The 19,659-nt window shown below is 38.2% G+C and overlaps 1 protein-coding gene across 6 annotated transcripts in view; it reads right to left on the bottom strand.

Moving 5' to 3' along the window:
• Positions 1-19,659, bottom strand: part of HECTD4 (HECT domain E3 ubiquitin protein ligase 4) — a 165,877-nt gene that overhangs the window by 101,884 nt on the left and 44,334 nt on the right. For all 6 annotated transcript variants that reach the window (XR_011249996.1, XM_069558125.1, XM_069558126.1 and 3 more), the window contains exons 2-7: positions 13,255-13,772; positions 9,687-9,776; positions 8,922-9,052; positions 5,445-5,553; positions 4,624-4,762; positions 1,608-1,778 (exon numbers count right to left, since the gene is read on the bottom strand). Coding sequence is in view for 5 of the 6 variants with exons in the window: in XM_069558125.1 (XP_069414226.1) it covers positions 1,608-1,778; positions 4,624-4,762; positions 5,445-5,553; positions 8,922-9,052; positions 9,687-9,776; positions 13,255-13,772 (1,158 nt within the window). In the remaining variant the exon portion in view is untranslated. The remainder of the gene's footprint in view (positions 1-1,607; positions 1,779-4,623; positions 4,763-5,444; positions 5,554-8,921; positions 9,053-9,686; positions 9,777-13,254; positions 13,773-19,659) is intronic.

Raw genomic sequence — 19,659 nt, 5'->3', positions numbered from 1 at the left:
TTCAACCAAAGCACATCAAGGAAAGGGGAATTCTTTGATGTTTTTCCATTATTCTTAGGTGGTGGCAGTGGTGGTTTATTTGCTAAGTCAAGTCCGACTCTTGAGACCCCATGGCTATAGCCAGTCAGGCTCCTCTGTCCAGAAAAAAGATCTAAATCCTTTAACCAGCTGGTTAAGTTTGTTTGAAAACAATTTTCTTTTTTCTTTTTTAAAAAAGACATTCCTAGTTGTACAACCTCTAGCAGATCAATTTGAAGGCTCACTCTGGCTAAGACATTTTATAAGAAAAGATCATTTTTGGAGAATACTGTGAAACTAGATAATAGAAAAAGAACAATGTATACTGAAAGGTTACTAAACTGATAGTTAGCTGGCAGGATGGATGACTGATTTTCCAGAGCAAGTTATAACCTCATTAAAGTTTATTAGAAATTACTTCAGTGTCTTTTCTCCCTTCCCAAGAAGGCTAAAATTCTTCCCAGAAGGAGGCTGTTAAATTACATCATGAAAAAAGGTTTTGTTGAACCTGGCTTGGAGCAATTTTTTCTTTTACAAGTCTCTACAAATACTATCTTGACGTCTCAGTGCTGTCCAAGAGAACTTTCTTTAATGATGGAAATGTTATCTTTGACATTCAATATGGTAGCCACTAGTCAGCCACATGTGGCTACTGAGCACTTGAACCGTGGCTAATGTGACTGAGCAACTAAAGTTTTAACTGTATTTATTTCTGATCAATTTAAACTTCTGATTAAATTAAACCACAGCTTCATGTGGCTACTGGCTATTGCACTGGACAGTGCAGATCTGGACTCTCATAGTTCCCCGTCTCTGCTCGCCTCAAGCTCTGCTCTCTGCACTCATCTACTCTGGCTCACTGTCATTTCCTACAACACACATGCCTGCTCCCACCACAGAGCTTTTGCACTTGTGGTCTCCTTTTCCTAGAATGTTTTCCCCTCCCTTCCCCCCAACTCCCTCATCTGGTTAGCTACTACATTTCCTTCACTACCTCAAATTACGCTGTCCATTTATTTGTTCACTCAATTATGGGTGAAGTTTTATCTCTCTCCCACTGCCACTCAACCCACCCACTAGTCAAGATACAAGCTCCATTTGAGCAGGGATCCTACCCCCTTGCCCATCACTGTATTCCCACCACCTGAACACCACTGTGCCTGGCTCTCAGGAGATACCTTGCCAATATCTAATGAATGAATGAATGATTGCCTTTCACAATTTCAATCATCATCTCTCTCGGAGACGCCCAATATCCATGTGTAGACACAATCTTGCTACTGTAATCTAGTTCCAAATTTCCAGCAAGCTCATGAGCATTTCTCCTTAAAAACCCCACTGTCTACATATTAACTATTGTTGTCTCCATTCTGTTGCTAGATTAACCTTCAAAAAGCCTGCTTTACTTGTGTCATACAACTCCAAATAAAGAAGCCTTCAAAACACATCCAAGAGAAAAACCAATTTTGAGGCAAGAGTGAATATACTGCACAAGTACTCCAGTTTCTTAGGTCCCTTGTACATCAACATAAAAAGAAAGCAAGTGAAAATGTCTCTGCAAAGACATGGGATGAGAAAGTGAAACTCACCACAAGTTCAAAAGTGTCCATGAAAACAGAATGTCCCTTAGGTGTTTTCTCATTCAGGCTGGCAGGAGACCAGATCCAATAGAAGTAAGTGCCGTCTGAAGAAAGGTGCACAGTGCTCATAGTGCTGCCAACAGGGAGGTGATTGGCTGGCATTGGCACCACCTGGCACACCTGGACAAGAAAGGGAGGAAAATTTCATTCGTGTGACATGTAAATTCTGTTCCTATCAATTCATCATTAATGCCATTAAATCCAAGAAGAGAATTCGGTAGGCTTCCTGGTCAAAATAAAACTGACATTTATCTCTAAGAATAATATATGAAAATCACATGACAAATATATAAAACTTCATACAACAAGCCATGCAACATATTAAAAGATCCTTGAGATTAATTCAAATTACATTTTAATAGGAAAAAAAAGTATTTGCTAAACACTTTATTTCTGCTTTGCATGTGTGTTTTATCAAATATTTATTTTTTAAAAGTCTTAGAGAAATAGTACTTTCTGAAATTTCCTTAGTAAATAAATTTAAGACTTCATTATATGTAAAGGACAGGAACCATATGTTATTCATCTTTATACTCCCAGCACCTAATTTAGAGTCTAACTCAAAAATTAATAATTATGGAAGGAAGCAAAAAGAGAAGGCAAGAAGAAAACAAGAGGGAAAGCAAAGAAGAAAGAGGAGAAAGGCCTCAAAAAAAGAAGGCACACATAAGCTCCTAACGTAGAACACGAGACGTTATTGAAATTTACCAGGAAGAAAGAGACAAACAGCCATTCTATACATTAGACATGAAGGCATGTGTTTCTAATAGCAAACATCCTTTGGTTTCAGTATAATGAATAAGTTCTTATACTAATTTTTATTGCCAGAGAAAAGCACTTAAAATAATAGAAAATAAGAATCAAGAAACATGCTTTTTTTTTTTTTTTTAAATCCAAGAATAGGAGCAGAACTGAAAATTCCCAAATAAAAATAATTAGAGATGGTCAGGTGCCTTCAGGGAACATTAAGAATGACCTTCAGTTACTCCATTTCTTTGGGTGCATCACTAGTTTTCCTCAGGTTACTTTTGACTCCTGAACTCATGTTATGAACTTTTTTCCAGACTTGTTTTGTCTACCTCAAAAGTTTAAAAGTCATGGAGTTGCTGTAACTACACTTTGAAATATGTAATGCCAATAAAGTCTATAAAGTTAACAGCCACTGATGGCCTAAGTGAAGTCACTCAGTCGTGTCCAACTTTTTGTGACCCCATGGACGGTAGCCAACCAGGCTCCTCCGTCCATGGAATTTTCCAGGCAAGAATACTGGAGTGGGTTGCCATTTCCTTCTCCATGGGATCTTCCTGATCCAGGGATTGAACCCGGGTCTCCCGCATTATAGGCAGACGCTTTACCGTCTGAGCCACCAGGGAAGTCACTGAATGGCCTAAGCCACCCCAAAATTGTTCCAATGCAGATATCTAGTTAGTGAGAACACTGCTTTCTTGGACAACAGAGTTTTTACGACAACACAGGATACTAACATTACTTCAAGTGTAAATCACATTCTAAGATTTAACATCTGTTTAATTCCCTAGCTTATAACTCCATTGCAAATAAATACAGGCAGTGTTCTCATCTATATGAATTACTGATAGGAAATGGAGTTAATATGGCCTCTATTTATTCACTTTTTCAATTCACTTTCACAATTTCTGATTACCTCCAATCTGATCTGGAGACGCAATGGTGACAACTCCAGGAAAAACACAGCTGAGAGGCAGACAAGAAAAGGTGTAACATCTCACTTAAGCCCTGGCTATGACTACTCTTAGGGCACTCACTCCACAGATGGCAACTATAACTGTTGTGTTCGAATTTGGTTGAAAGGCAGACAGCTGTAGCATAAAGAACTCAGACTCTAGAGTGGATGGGTTCAAGTCCTCTTGCTGCCATTACTGTGTGCCATGATACTTAATCTCTCTAAGTGCACTCTTCCACTGAAGGACAAACACTTACTGGACGCTTACAATGTGCCTAGCCTCAGGTGCCTTAACTGTAAGATGAAACTGCCGTAGTTATACCTCCCAGGTAGGACATGTCAATTGCCCAAACCAGGGCCTGGCACAGAGAGACAAGCTTATTATCATTATCATCAATCAAGTGCTGTGGCTACATTCTAGGGACACAAATATGAGTAAGACAGTGTCCAAAACTAAAGGTGCGTGTGGTCTTGGCGAGTAGTTCCACACGAGAGCAGGTGATCTCAATATAATGTGGCAAGTGACATCACAGAGTGCTACGAGAGCACCATGGTTAAGTTCGATCCTGGGCACATGATGATTTTATCTAAACTCACTTCAAAGCTCCCGTTCCCACAGAAAGGCTGTTTAGAACAAACTGAATAAGGGAAATACTGTCTTTTCAAAACAGATCTAGTTGGGAAAAAAAAAAAAAGCTGGTATTTATACCATCTTTGACTCTAGAATTTTTTTAAATCAAAAGTTTGTTCTGGGATGATTTGGGAGACTGCAATTGATGTATATACACTATTGTTACTATATATAAAATAGATAACTAATGAAGACATACTATATAGCATAGGGAACTCTACTCAGCGCTCTGTGTAGTAACCTAAATGGGAAGGAAATCCAAAAGAGAGGAGGTACATGTACACATATAGCTGATTCATTTTGCTGTACAACAGAAAACTAACAAAACTGTTGTAAAGCAACTATAGTTCAATAAAAAGTAACTAAAAAAAAGTTTGTCTTTGGCCTTAGAAACTCTAACAGAGCACATTCACTCAGATCATGTAGGAAAAGTTAAGACACTAGAGAAAGAACAGAATGCCCAAAACAATGACAGTTAAAAGGACGTCACTCCGGCAGGAAACTGCTGTAACGTCTTACGGAAAAACCCAAACGAACCCAAGGTATCAACTGTGTTATTGCTTCTGATCATGTCATGAACTTTGCTTACCATCTCCAAAATATAAAACACAAAGCCTTGGTGTTCTGTTTACCTGAAGGGTATTCTGGTCAATGACCTGGAAAAGGGAGTGAGGTTTATTGTCAAAAGATACAGGCCGGTGGAGAAGACTGCCACTGCCAAAAGCAAGCCATCCTGGTTCCAGCTCCTCGTTCCGGCAGTACACAAAACCTCTGCGGGGGAAAAAGGCACACAGGCTAAGTCAGCAGGTCAGGTCTGACACCCGACAATGAGCTACCACAGACAAAACTATATTTTCCTCCTCATTTCTTTTCAATGACTAAGTATATAAAACATCTGAAGGAGAATAACAATATTAACTTTGAGACTGACAAACTATGGCAAATATTAATTTCCCACAACAAATTGGAGAGGAGAAAAGGTTGGGGAAACAATCTAATTAAATATACATAAGGATCTCAAACTGCGGTTTCTTTTGGCAGCAATTCATAGATCTTATATCTCAACTGAAAAAAAAAATCACTGCTGATCCAATGTCAAATCCAAGGACAAAGAGACTTAACTAGAAATATACCCACTTTTTGACATGGAGAAGTCACTAATATAGAAATTCTGATCACGGAGGGATTTTTGGCTAGAAGCTACAAACAATGATCTTAGGGCTACCAAACTCAATTTTTATAGAGTCAAAAACAAAGCTGAAATGCATTAATAGAACCAGGAAAAGAAAGTGACAATAAAAGAAAACCAGAATCGTATGAAGTCACTCAGATTTGTTTAGTCACTAGTCAGTCTACAGGGAGTTAGCACGCACTCCCAGGGGTCTTCACCACAGATTTACGTAACGAGGAAAATGTTCCAGCCAAATTATTCAGCAAGTTCCATGCAACTGACCTGAGAGTACCATGTAATCCAGACCCCAATTTGCTTACTCCTCTTCCAACTGAGTTAGTAGTATACAGGTAAAGACCATCTGCCGTGAGACAGCGTCCCAAGTCAGCATCTGAAATTGTTTTTTCACAGGTAAATTATATACATGCTTTTTCTAATGAAATTATAAATGTGCTTTTTCTAATGAAAAAACCATTAGGAGGCTGAGTGAAAGATAATTTCCCACTTTTAAAATAAGTGCTTCTTGAGAACTCCCTGGTGGTCCCGTGATTAAGACTCAATGTGCTCATGGCCAGGGCCCCAGGTTTGATCCCTGGTCTCAGAACTAAGATCCCCACAAGCTGTGGAGTATAGCTAAAAATAATAATAATAAAATAAGTGCTTCAGTGTGACTTCCAGGGAAGACAGCTCGAACCCCTACATCAAACTTCAAAATGCATATAGGGTTAGGGACCAAGATCAGGGAAAGAGGTCAGATAGTTATTATCAGGAGAATCTGGTTCAGTCTGCCAAAGATTTTTCTTTTTTCTTTCTGAATAGGAAAAATTCATTCCTAACTCTAATCTGAAATGACTAAGAATACAATACTTTCCCTAAGGAGTGCATAATAAAAAAAGGTAGAAGGTTCAAGAGTTTGGGACACTTATTAGTTGACTTTGGACCTCTCTGAATTTCAGTTTCTGCAGCTCTAAGCTGAAGATAGTATGTACCTTAGTGTGCACCGTATAGTGCATACTGAGATATGCAGATAGCATGCACAGTAAGAGTGACTGTGACGGTTGAAGGAGACAATATAAGCACACACCACACTGTTCTCTGGTACAAAGCCAGTGCCCCTTAAATGGCAAATGATATTATATTGATAGACTAATGATAATTTGAACTAGAATCTGCTCCTTGTGGATTTTCCATCAAGAGATCCTAATGTTAAATTTCTGGAGTGTTGTGCTCAGTTGCTTCGGTCATGTCTGACTCTTTGCGATCCTACAGACTGTAGCCCACCAGGCTCTTCAGTCCATGGGATCCTCTAAGAATACTGGAGTGGGTTGCCACACCTTCCTCCAGGGGATTTTCCTGATCAAGGGATTGAACCCAAGTCTCCTGCTTTGTGAATGGATTCTTTACTGCTGGGCCACTGGGAAACCCAAATTTCTGGAATGACACAGTACAAAAATATAATATTGCTTCTATTTAAAAACAGCAATTATATTTCCCTTTTGGTATATCTTCCCCAAGCTAAAACAAAGTTTCTCTCTGAATGATAGTAAATGGTTTACCAAAACATCCTAGAGAATTTACCTTTAAAAAAAGAACATATAAATAAAACATTGGGCTTATTTTCAAAATCAATCCACTTACTATGTTTAAGTGGAGTTTCTTTACTACTTGACATATTAGAGAAAATTCAGCGTCACAGCACTCAAATTGGCACTGAGCATGTGGTTGGGAAGATCCTCTAGAGGAAGGACATGGCAACCCACTCCAGTATTCCTGCCTGGAGAATCCCACGGACAGAGAAGCCTGGTGGGCTACAGTCCAGGGGGTCGCAAAGAGTCAGACACGACTGAAGCGACTCAGCACACGTGCACATCCACATCCACACGTGATTATCTTACAAATTCAGTCTACTAATCCAAGACAACTGAGACTTGTTCCTACTGGTTCTTCAAAAAACAGTTAAAGTAGGTCATCATTTTAAAAACACTAATTTCATTCCTTAAACATTTTAACTTACAACTTATAAATAGACACTTATTCACCACTATTGAGATTAACGTCAAGGCCTTATGAGTATGGATCTGACAGGGAGTGGGAGTGAAGGGGACAGAACAATAAATAAGATGGACCAGAGCTGACACTTGCTGAAGCTGAGTGTTTACTATACAATTTACTATAGAATTCTTTCAACTTCTGTGTATGTTGAATGTTTCCAGTATTAAAAGTTAAATAAGATTACATTTTAAATTTTTATAAGAAAAACATCCTCTAGCCAGAAGCAAAACCAAAGGTACAAGAGACTGAAGGGCATATAGATCAGCTTGATATCATCATCCTCTGTGAGAAATTACATGTCTGTGAGATTCTCTAGGCAAGAATACTGGGGAGAGTTGCCATGCCCACCTCCAGGGGATCTTCCCAACCCAGGGATCAAACCCATGTCTCTTATGTCTCTTGCATTGGCAAGTGGGTTCTTTACCATTAGCACCACCTGAGAAGCCCAAAAGGACTAAAGGAGAAAGTGAAGAAAAGGGTTTTGGTTTTGTATGAATTTGTTTATTTCTGCCCATAATGTTTAAGAACTTCTTGGGCACTGCAGGTTTTCACTTTTCCTGTTGACTCTAACTGAGTCAGTGAAGGTGGTAACTCACATCTCAAAGTCTTGCCTGCTCCTCTCATCACTTTAGCATGACTATCCAGAATAAACAGTGGACCATGAAAAGGCACAGGCACCAGACGAGAGATGGGGGGTGGCCCATCGCTGAGACTGCACCCCATTTCCATACGGTTATCTGAGAAAGTTGCCCCCATCAAGAGAATGAAATGAAAGGGTAGGGAGAACAGACTCTGAATCCCATCCTAAATTCTTAGAGAACATCAATTTCTTAGAGATAGTTCTAAAGTATTCTATTTCTAAATGGAAATGATTTCCTAGGGTTTTTTTAAAAATTCTTACTTTTATCAGTTATGCAACATTTAATGATATAATCACAAGTACCAACTACAATAACAAACAGGTTTGGAAGCAAGGCAGACTCCTTGCAAGGCTGCAACTCCAGAAGTGGAAGCAGCAGGGCACAGACTATTAAAAGAGTGTATTGGCCTCATGGGTTGTGTGTGCCATGGCACACTAGTCAGTACATCCACCAAATGAAGAAAGAGGCCTAATTCATCTGGCAAGTCAGTTAACTGCAGGACATTTCAGAGACCTTCTGCCATTTTCGCTGAGATCACAGAGTAAATCAGATATGTAATACTTGTGAAACTGTGTAAAACATTTTAATCTCCTTTGTTTAAAGGAGATACTTCACAATTCATGCTCCTTTGAACAACCTTTTTGTTGTTGTTGTTGTTTTTAGGACAAGAGGGCTCACCAACACACACATACAATAAATTACTCAAAGAAACAGAATCAGGCAGCAAGACCTGATACTCTACTCGTGGATATAAAAATTCAACTTAAGGTTCCCATGCCCAAATTTAAATACTCAGGAATCAATTTAAGTAACTCATGCCTCGTTTGCAGGACTGTACGGATGATCCTTTTCCCTTGCGATAGTAAAACCTATCAATTTTCTTACCTCACTCAGTATCAGCTTTTATACTTTTACTGATAAAGCAGACAATGAATGCACTGTATAGGAAGCTTGAGCTCTTAATTAAAAGGAACACAGAGTTATATCTAAATCGTTTGCCACAATGATCTAAAACCACTCTTTTCATATCTTAATTTCAATCATAGGACCCAAACCCTTGCATTACCTTTATTTTCAGAACTGGAGCCAGTGTTGCTATCTGGTGCAGGCAGCATGTCTTCATACCCCCAGGATACTATATGTTTGCCACCAAGCAAACAGGATGGGGATCCGGGCCCCCCTTCCAAAAGCAACAGCCTAAAAGAAGGAGGTAGAGAATCATATAGACACTGACACTATCCATTCCAGCAAGAAGATAAAAGTCAATTTACCATCTCAAAGAGCATAAAACTACAATAGTTCTACACAATACTATGTATCTGAAAAGACATTCATGAAACTTATATTTTTACATTAAAAAAAATTATGAAGTAGTGCTTATATTATAATAAATTTGCAGCTGTGTATAAAAATGTATATATTTTACATGTATACATGTATGAGAGAAAGGAAGGGATGGAGAGAGAGGGGGTATGAACTAGGAAATACATACAACATTTGGAGTGGTTATCTTTGAGGAGCGAAATTATGAACAACTTTCACTTTTTCACTTTATGTCTTAACATATTATCATCTTGAAATCTACAATAAAAATTTAAGACAAGCTACTGCATTTTTTTAATCCACTAAAATTAAAAAATGAAAAACAACATGCTTTTTTAAGAAGGAAAAAACAAAATTCTTACTTACAATGATTAGAATAGCACACTTACTTAAAAGCATGAGTAATTAATTGATTAAAAAAAAAAGTTTACCAATTTACTTATTGGAAAAGCTTTAATTCTCAAGGCTCACTTTTGTAAGAGGGTGAGGATCCAAAGTGACAGCTTACCTATACAGCACATCGGCTACAGGCAGAGACCCTAAATCAGTCTGTTTCTGTAATAGATGGACTGTATGAACAAAAGTTTTCAATGATCCCCTAAAAAAAGAGGGAACAGAAAATCATTTAAATTGAACTGTCAAATAATAAGGTTGTTGATGTCAATGTTATTAATCACTTGGGAAGCTTCCAAAATAAGTCTGTGTCTGCTGAGCAACTGAGCATGCATACATGCTGCCAATCAGTAGCTGTGCTGTACAAGATATCAGATATACTTGCCTCTTACCGTGCTGGTTCTTCTTGTATTTGCAAAGGTAAATTATCTCCCCCTAACATGAAAGCTCAAAACAGAAAGCTCAAGCACAAAACACAGGTGGTGATTATGCCTGGATACTCTTGCATCAAGTCAATCTCTAGTCTAGAGGAGCGATTTCACTGGAAGAGATTATATTTAAAGTCTAGCACTATTTCCAGGCTTAAATTTTTTAATATCTTTGTTAAGTTCATCCATTTTACATCTCACCAATTTCCCATCACATTAAATATGACCAAAAAGAAAAACATTCAAATAGTATTTTGTGCTGAAGGGTATTCCTTCTGCTTTCCCCTGCTGTGAAGTATGTGATTGTAATGCTTGCAGAGCTCACAAAGACCCGATTTCCTTTTGGTTCCAAAGGCTTGAGGCCCTGGGAAGTCTGTAATACGGCCAGCAGGATCTAAAAGAAGGTGCTTTTAAGATGCACAAGACTTACCTGGCCAGATTCCAAGTATAAATCACCATAAGAACATTTCCTGAACTAAATGATCATGGGTATCAGATGGGCTGACTTCAGACTGCTGCCTTATTTCTCTTAGCCAAGGCTTTAATTGCTAGGTATCATGTGCCTAAACCTCACAAGAAATGGAATACCCAATGGAGGATCAAGGAGGCCTAGAGTTCTCCTCTTAATTGTCCCCTTCCATATCTCTGGTGTTCAAAAGAATCAAAACCAAAGAACCATACCGGCAGGGAGGCAGCAGAGAGAGTGTAAAAGCACAAGCTGGGAGAAAAGACCCCTAGGCTCTGAAACCAGGCTCTGGCACTCAGCAGCGGCACCATCTCAGTCTTGTTACCAAACTCCTATAGGTTTTTACTTCATCATCTGTCCAACAAGGATACCTCCCTGTGTTACAACGAGGTTAAAATTAATGGGCAACGGCACACTGGAATATTTAAAACCAGCAAGCCAACTATAAGATATTACTGGCTGCCAGATTCAGACATTAGAGTAAAATTTAGACTCCGTCCATGGCTCCTAAGCCCCAACATGGTCTGGACCCTCCTCTCCCACCTCCCCTTCTACCACTGCATTCCAGCCCCCTGCTCACTTTGCTGTCCCTCAGCTACCCCAAGGACAGGAGGAGGATCAGATTTGTGCTGCTTGATGCTCCTCTTGCCTGGAATTCCCTGTTACTTCCTCTTTTGTGTGGCTGGCTCTTTGTCAACTGTCTAGGCCTCAGCTCAAATGTTATCTCTTCAGTAAGGTCTTCCCTGGCATCTCTAGTTAATGCTGGCCTCCACCTCCTCTTAAGCTATTCTCTATTAGCAAAATATCCTGATTTGTCTTCTTTCTCTGGAAATTATCCTATACATTCATTCATTGCCAGTTGTCTGTCTTTCTCTCACGTAAACTTTGCAATCTTAGGGACCATTTACTTTGTTCACTGCTATGTTCCTACTGCCTAGAAGAGCCCCTTGCCTGTGGTAAATGAGCAATAATGATTGACAAAATGCAATCTACTCAACTGTAAAATTAGAGATCGTGAGTCACCCACCATGAGTCACTATTTCTCTAAGACCTAGCAAGGTTCCTGGCACATCAGAAGTGTTCAATAAATGTTAGCTAATTGAAATGAATATCTTCAAAATAACTTTTTGGAAACACTGTTCTGTCTTTAAGAGCATCAGTCTCAAAAGTTAAATAATATGCTCCTAAACACGTCATTAAAAGAGATGATCCAACCCTGAAAAGCATATGACTTCTGAGGTAAATAAAGTCCAGACAAGGTGATAATACTAGCAACAGAATGTAGGCACTAAGATAAAAACAACACACACACACCCAAGAAGAAGAAAATAAAAACACTCATTTCTTCAGGATGGACTTTGGAATCTCAAGTACATGAAGCAATTTCAACAACCATCTTTTGGTTCAGACTAAATTAGGGCACAATAAAAAAGTGAGTTTTATGACCCCATGTTTATTAAAACATCTGAAAGTAAAGAGCTGGTAATTATTCCAAACATCCTAAATCTGTCTAAAGATAGACAGAAAAACTTCCCAAAGTAGGACTTTTGCATTAATAACAAATCTATTTAGGGATCAAAACTGTCTTCTGCATATCCAAAAATTAATAAATCAATCCAATATAAAGCCTTTACAGGGAAACTTATTTTGGTACCACCCAGTAATGTCTCCAGAATTAAGCTCATGTCAGGATTTCCATAATCAACTACAGTCTTTCAGCATCTAAAAGTAAGCTATGACAGTTTGCTCAGGGCAAAGAAACTGACAATAAATGTTGGTGCCATTTTGCCTTAAAAATCGCTTGAGATTGAACCATTTGAAGGTCAACTTTGAAGCCATAAAAATGGAGGAAGGAGTCTAAGGACTTCGTAATCCTCCAAGAAGTTATCCACATTTGCTTTGCTAACAAAAGGAAGAACTCAATCAAAGAAAAAATTTTGAAAGGAGAGGGACAGATTAGCAGCATTAACCTGTCAGACCATGGTCCTAATGGTCCCTAGACAATTAGGTTAGAAGAAAGCAAAGGCAGTGAACCTTTTCTTCACAAATATGTTAGAGGGATCATACAGTTTACTGAGCAGGAGAATGTAAGAAATCCTCTCCTGGAAAAGTAACTCCAAGAATATTTCTTTTTTTTTTTTTCCAAGAATATTTCTTATTGACGGTTATCAATAACATCAACTTACATGCGAAGTACAGTACACTATTAAATCCTATGCAAGCACACACACACACACACACACACACACACACATACACAGAGAGATCTTTCAATCAGATTGATGGAGCCAAGCATCAAGGTCCAGAAATATAATTTGTGACCATATCTGTGTGACCGAGTCCAGGTGAGTAATAACCCCTTCACTCGCTGACACACTCCTTACAGACATGTGTCACAAAAAAATTTAAAAGCTCTACACATTTTTTTCACTGTCCTTCTGGGAGAAATACAGATATAACATCTTCCACTAACCACTTGATGTAAAACACAAATCATCTAAGGGTAAGTAGATAATGGCAAGTGTTAATTCTCCATTTTAAACTGATTAAGCTGTTATCATGATATAACACAAAGCAAAACCTTGAACTTTGGTTCCAGCTCCAACTCCTGGTGCCAAGTTTTGATGAAAACATCTTAGGCACTGTCAAGGCTGTGAAATTCAATACTGAAAACAAAGAACTTCAGAATGTTAAGACATCCATCAAATACACTTGCTCTCTCATTCACTCACCCAACCCAGGCAGCAGCTATGACAAGGTCACCGGGGAGTACCTTTGATTTTCCTTACCTGGCACATGCCAAAGCCACGAGGGCAGCAGCAGCATTTTCTTTTTGCTTAAGTGGGATATGTCGGCCTGTGTCAGAAGTCTCCTCTAGCCAGGAGCACAGCAAAGTTTCAATTCCATTGAGACAGTCAGCAGGCTCCTTGGTCAGGCTCAAAGGCTGGCAGTCGCGAAGGCAGTTCAATAGCACCTCAGCAGTGATGTTACAGAGAGAGGGGTCTGTTCTACTCTGGGACTGAATAAGGGGGAAGACCAGCAGGAGCCCCATCCTCGATGTGAAGGGAGCTTGCTCGGGTTGCTGCAACAAGCCCTGGCGTTTGAGCAAGGCCAAAGTTTCTTCATCACCTGAACTCTCCCTTTCATGCTGTTCTTCCAAGGCCAGCTGGCGCTGGGCATTCCACAGTCCTCGCAAGGCATTCAGGCGGTATTCCAGCAGGCGGGCATACGCGTTGCTCTGATTCCCACAAACAGAGCGTAGACGTTCTGCTAATTCCGTTGGGTTCTTGGTCTCAAATGTTAAAATCTAAGGAAAGAACCAGTAGAGAGGAAGTTGGTATGTATTGCTTCCACCACCACTCTCATCTATGATAAGAGTAAATCTATCCGCTGGTATCTAAAAATGGCCCACATCATGGCAGCCTGGATGGAAGGGGAGTTTGTGGGAGAATGGATACTTGTATATATATAGCTGAGTTCCTTTGCTGTACACCTGAAACTATCACAACATTGTTAACTGGCAATACCCCAGTACAAAATTAAAGTTTAAAGTTAAAATTTTAAAGTTGAAAGTTAAAAAAATGGTCCACATCAAAAAATCTTCTGTGACCAAATATGAAAATGTGTGCTATAAAGCCAGGCTGCTGATGGAGATTTTCTTTTCTTGGCATTTCTGCTAATGTTACTATTAAAAGTTAGAACCTGAATCATGAAAATAGTTTAAATATGGAAGCCAAAGTTAATTTGAATAACTTAGAAAGCTGAGGCATAAATATTTACTCAATCAATTTATAAATCTGTCTCTAACTTCTATTACCAATTAGATTGTCAATGAAAACAGAACAAGTTTCACCTTCAAAATCTAAAATACCTACTAATAAATGATTGCATATTATTCTCTCCGTTTGAGAAGCATTCCACTCTTACTACTGCTAATCCATTATTTCAATTGGTGGCATCGTAAATAGATTTACACAGTTCTCATTGATAGCAGAACCACCACTATTTTCTTTCCCAAAACACACAATTATCAGGAGACCTCCTTGAGATTTTCAGCAGCTGGGGAAATAATAAAACCTCAATCAACTAAGAAATAGATACTAAGATAAAGAATCAAACTAAATTTATGATGCAAAGAGTTTATACACAGAAGTTTGACTAAGTTAAGGTGAATAGACTGGTATAACCAACAAATAAAGGCAGGCACTACTGAAGCAAGCATATTAAAATAGATTATCAGCCACTAGAGTGTCTGGTTCTCAGTAGACCAGGAAGACAGAGTGGGAACAGGCTTGGAACAAAACCAAAGAAAATTCTGTCAAGTCATTGGCACTGGCATTTTAAAGGGTCATAGGTCATTCTATTTCACTCATAAACTGCAAAATCCTTTTTTTTAACCTCAAATTTTGCCCTTAAATCCTGTAACTGACTAGCTTAGCTATACATGCAAGCCACTAAACTAAAAAAATGTTCAGTTTAAAAAGACATTCTAATTCAGAAAATCAACTACATGTGTATCTCATTTAACTGATTAAAAAAATTAGTCAACCCAGTTAAAAGCAACCAATTCAAACTTCAGTGCCAGTGTGTCAGATCAGAAATAATATCCAAATGCCATAACATTTCAACCAACAACTTGGCAATAAAAAAAAATGAGCTACTGATCCCCACAACCTCAGTGAATCTCAATGGCATTTTGTGAGTGAGAGAAATCAGTTTCAAAAGGTTCCGTCTGCATGATTCTATTTATTACTTTCTGGGGAAAAAATGTATAGTGATTTAAAAAACAGATCAATGGTTGCCAGAGGTTGGGATACACGCAGGGTGTGACTATTTAGGGACAGTATAAGAAGGTTCATGAAGACAAATTGTTCTATATCTTGGACAGCACTGGTGGTTACATGAATCTTACATGTGCTAAGTGGTTGCATGAATCAATACATGTGTTAAATGGTTACATGAATCAATATATGTATTGAGTCATAGAACTGTACTTTCCCCCCAAAAATGTCAACTTGATAATTTTTAAATAAAATTTTAAAAAGTTCTAACCAGGCAATAGTTGTATTCAACTAGGTATCATTAAGTAAAACTATATTGCAAACCATATTATTAAAAATAAGAACTAGGGACATTTCTATTTAGTTTTTACTAAAGAGTATCAAACAGATAATGATTATAATGTCCTTCACCATCAAGTCATACAAATTCAATCATCCCACCCTTTTGTCTAGATTCAAACACAAATTACACTTTTGATTATTTTTCACAAATGGTAGCAGATAAAATAACTACAAATTCCTATAGAAAGGATCACATTTCAGAGGCGACTATCTACCCTGAAGTAATCGTACCTAAGGAAGCTAGATTGCCTATTTTTTTTTAAGATCTCCCCTCAAAAAGTCAGTAACCAGCTTCCACCGTCATGGTCAACAAAGATTAAGATACTTTTAATGTGAAAAACCATAGAATTTTAAATTTGGTCATCTCAAGTTATGAAGATCTAAACAAATTTTGTTACATTTTTAAAAAGCTTTCAATATTGATTTTGTGATTTCTACTCAGTACAACCCTTTGATACACAATACACTGAGCAGCTACTTATGTTATATGAAGCAACTCCTGAAAAATTCAATATAGGCTTTTATTGCACACAAGAATCAAACAACAATTCAGTATCATTCAGTTCAGTCGCTCAGTTGTGTCTGATTCTTTGCGACCCAAGGACTGCAGCCCTTCAGGCTTCCCTGTCTATCACCAACTCCCAGAGCTTGCTCAAACTCATGTCCATCGAGTCGGTGATGCCATCCAACCATCTCATCCTCTGTGGTCCCCTTCATCTCCTGCCTTCAATCTTTCCCGGCATCAGGATCTTTTCTAATGAGTCAGTTCTTCACATCAGGTGGCCAAAGTATTGGAGCTTCAGCTTCAGCATCAGTCCTTCCAGTGAATATTCAGGACTGCTTTCCTTTAGGATTGACTGATTTGATCTCCTTGCTGTCCAAGGGACTTTCAAGAGTCTTCTCTAAACACAGTTCAAAAGCATCCATTCTTTGGCATTTAGCTTTCTTTACAGTCCAACTCTCACATCCATACATGACTACTGGAAAAACTATAGCTTTGACTAGACAGGCCCTTGTCAGCAAAGTAATGTCTCTGCTTTTTAATATGCTGTCTAGGTTGGTCATAGCTTTCCTTCCAAGGAAGAAGCATCTTTTAAATTTCATGGTTGGAGTCACCATCTGCAGTGATTTTGGATTCCAAGAAAATAAAGTCTGTCACTGTTTCCATTGTTTCCCGATCTGTTTGCCATGAAGTGATGGGACCAGATGCCATGATCTCAGTTTTTTGGATGTTGAGTTTTAGGTCAGCTTTTTCACTCACCTCTTTCACTTTCAAGAGGCTCTTTAGTTCCTCTTTGCTTTCTGCCATAAGGGTGGTATCATCTGCATATCTGATATTGATATTTCCCCATGCAATCTTGATTCCAGTTTGTGCTTCATCTAGCCTGGCATTTCACATGATGTACTCTGAATGTAACTTAAATAAGCAAGGTGACAATATACAGCCTTGATGTACTCCCTTCCTAATTTGGAACCAGTCCATTGTTCCATATATAGTTTTACCTGTTGCTTCTTGGCCTGCATACAGATTTCTCAGGAGGCAATTCGGGGCTTCCTTGATAGCTCAGTTGGTAAAGAATCTGCCTGCAATGCAGGAGACCCCAGTTCAATTCCTGCTGGAGAAGGGATAGGCTACCCACTCCAGTATTCTCGGGCTTCCCTTGTGGCTCAGCTGGTAAAGAATCACCTGCAATGCGGGAGATCTGGGTTTGATCCATGGGTTGGGAAGATCCCCTAGAGAAGGGAAAGGCTACCCACTCCAGTATTCTGGCCTGGAGAAGTCCATGGGGTTGCAAAGAGTTGGACACAACCAAGCAACTTTCAATAAGGTGGTCTGGTATTCCCATCTCTTTAAGAATTTTCCATAGTTCGTTGTGATCCACACAGTCAAAGGCTTTTTAGCATATTCAATGAAATGGAAATAGATGTTTTTCTAGAATTCTCTTGCTTTATCTATGATCCAATGGATGCTGCCAATTTGATCTCTGGTTCCTCTGCCTTTTCTAAAGTAACATTGCTGCTGCTGCTGCTGCTAAGTCGCTTCAGTTGTGTCCGACTCTGTGAGACCTCACAAATGGCAACCCAGCAGGCTCCCCCGTCCCTGGGATTCTCCACACAAGAACACTGGAGTGGGTTGCCATTTCCTCCTCCAATGCATAAAAGTGAAAGTGAAGTCACTCAGTCGTGTCCGACTCTTAGCGACTCCATGGACTATAGCCCACCAGGCTCCTCCGTCCATGGGATTTTCCAGGCAAGAGTACTGGAGTGGGCTGCTGTTGCCGTCTCCGAAAGTAACATTAAACTCAACTATTTACTTTTACTACTAAGTGCTTCTGAAATTTGTTCCTTCATGGTTCATAAAATGATGTATATGGCAGAATCTGAGGTTAACTTCAAATATTAAGATTATCTGAAAAAATACATACTACTGCATTTTTCTGATGGTTCTATTTTTTAAAAGCACTTTAGTTATATTTTTAGCATTCCACTTGAAAGACAAATACTCTGAAAGGATCTGAGTTATAATTAACCAAATAATACATAATATACACACTTAAGTGACTGTTGTTTATTGATTTAGCAGTATCTAAAGTACCCTATGCTTTCAGAAATCCATTAGGTTACTCAGCATTATCCATTTCAATGGCCTCTTATGAAAACTAAGAACTGTCTGATATGCTGCTGTTTTTAAGAATTCTAAAGTTCGAAAGTCATGCCCTAAAATCATTTTATAAAGAGAAAGAGATCATACCTTTGGGTTTTAGTGAGTCAGCTATGGAGGATCTTTTCTGGTACTTATGAATATTAAATAATTTGTCTCTGATGCTCATATAAAACCACTACTGTTAGTAAAGATCTTGATCAAGACCAAAATATCATTAGAAAATTAAATTTTTTTTAAAAAACGAAAAAGGCTATTTGAGGAAAAAGGAAGATCCTTGACACCTTTAATCAGAAGACAGGTTTACTAACTGTACTTTGGTGACAATGCTGACGTCACCAAAGTATTAAGGGAATGACACTCAAAATATTAACTTAAAGCCTTAATGTAATTTTTTCATCATACATGACACATGTGTTTTGAAGCTAAAAAACAATCATTCTGGAAAGTTAAGAGAAAGGAAGCAAAATATTCTTTACCAGCCATATCTAGCTTTGAACAAGACTCCAGTAGTGACAGAAGAGTTAGAGAGGACTGTATCATTTTAACCAACTTTTTTTCATTTGGAAAACACAGAACACATACCTACCAGTCATGATGCAAAATATGGTAGGAATAATAAGCATATAGAGGCTTTTTGGGTAACAGAAAATATTATATATACACATTAGGAAATTAACTAGACTAATAAATCATTAGAAAAATCAAGATTAGGGAATGAACTACTATACTCTCCTAAATGTAAATCTCAATTTCCATCTACTTTGCTGTTCAGAATACTAGAGATGTAATCCTCTAAAAGGGTCAAGATGTAGCTAAAACATATATAATCTCCTAACTCTGAAAGAAACAGAAAGCACCCCATTTCTAAGAATTTATCTGAAACATTCCAGAAATAAAAACACACAGAGAGATTTTCACTGCAGTCTTATCACAGTGGAAAAAGTAGAAGCAATCTCAAAATTCAGAAGTGTTCAATTAAATCATATCATAATGGAGTATTGTGGAATAAATTAAAAATAATTAAAACTATACAACAATAAAAAGCAGTATAAAAATTATATATGCCCTATAATAAGGTAAAATGTACTTATTCAATTTTGAAATGTCATTAATATTTGAGGTAATATAAACAGGTGGGTTTTTTTCCTCTATTAAAAAAAAACTGTGATGACAAGTTAAATAGTTTATATTGAAGAAAAGTAGTCCTAACCAGAGCTGGTATTTTACAGCAGCAAGCATTATCTTTAATAACTCCTAGTCAAACAAATGGTAACTGATATATCAACATTTGGGGGATGTATCTGACAAAGCACAAGCATAAGGACCCCAGGGAGTGTTTTCTTTGAATCAATTCATTAGTCCCATCTATTGTACTTCAGCAGCAGTTTTTCTCACTGTAGGGCTCA

Source organism: Ovis canadensis, chromosome 17 (assembly GCF_042477335.2).
Source record: "Ovis canadensis isolate MfBH-ARS-UI-01 breed Bighorn chromosome 17, ARS-UI_OviCan_v2, whole genome shotgun sequence".
Taxonomy (NCBI): Eukaryota; Metazoa; Chordata; class Mammalia; order Artiodactyla; family Bovidae; genus Ovis; species Ovis canadensis.
Note: the sequence above shows the minus strand (reverse complement) of the source record. Positions and strands in the feature narration are given on the sequence as shown.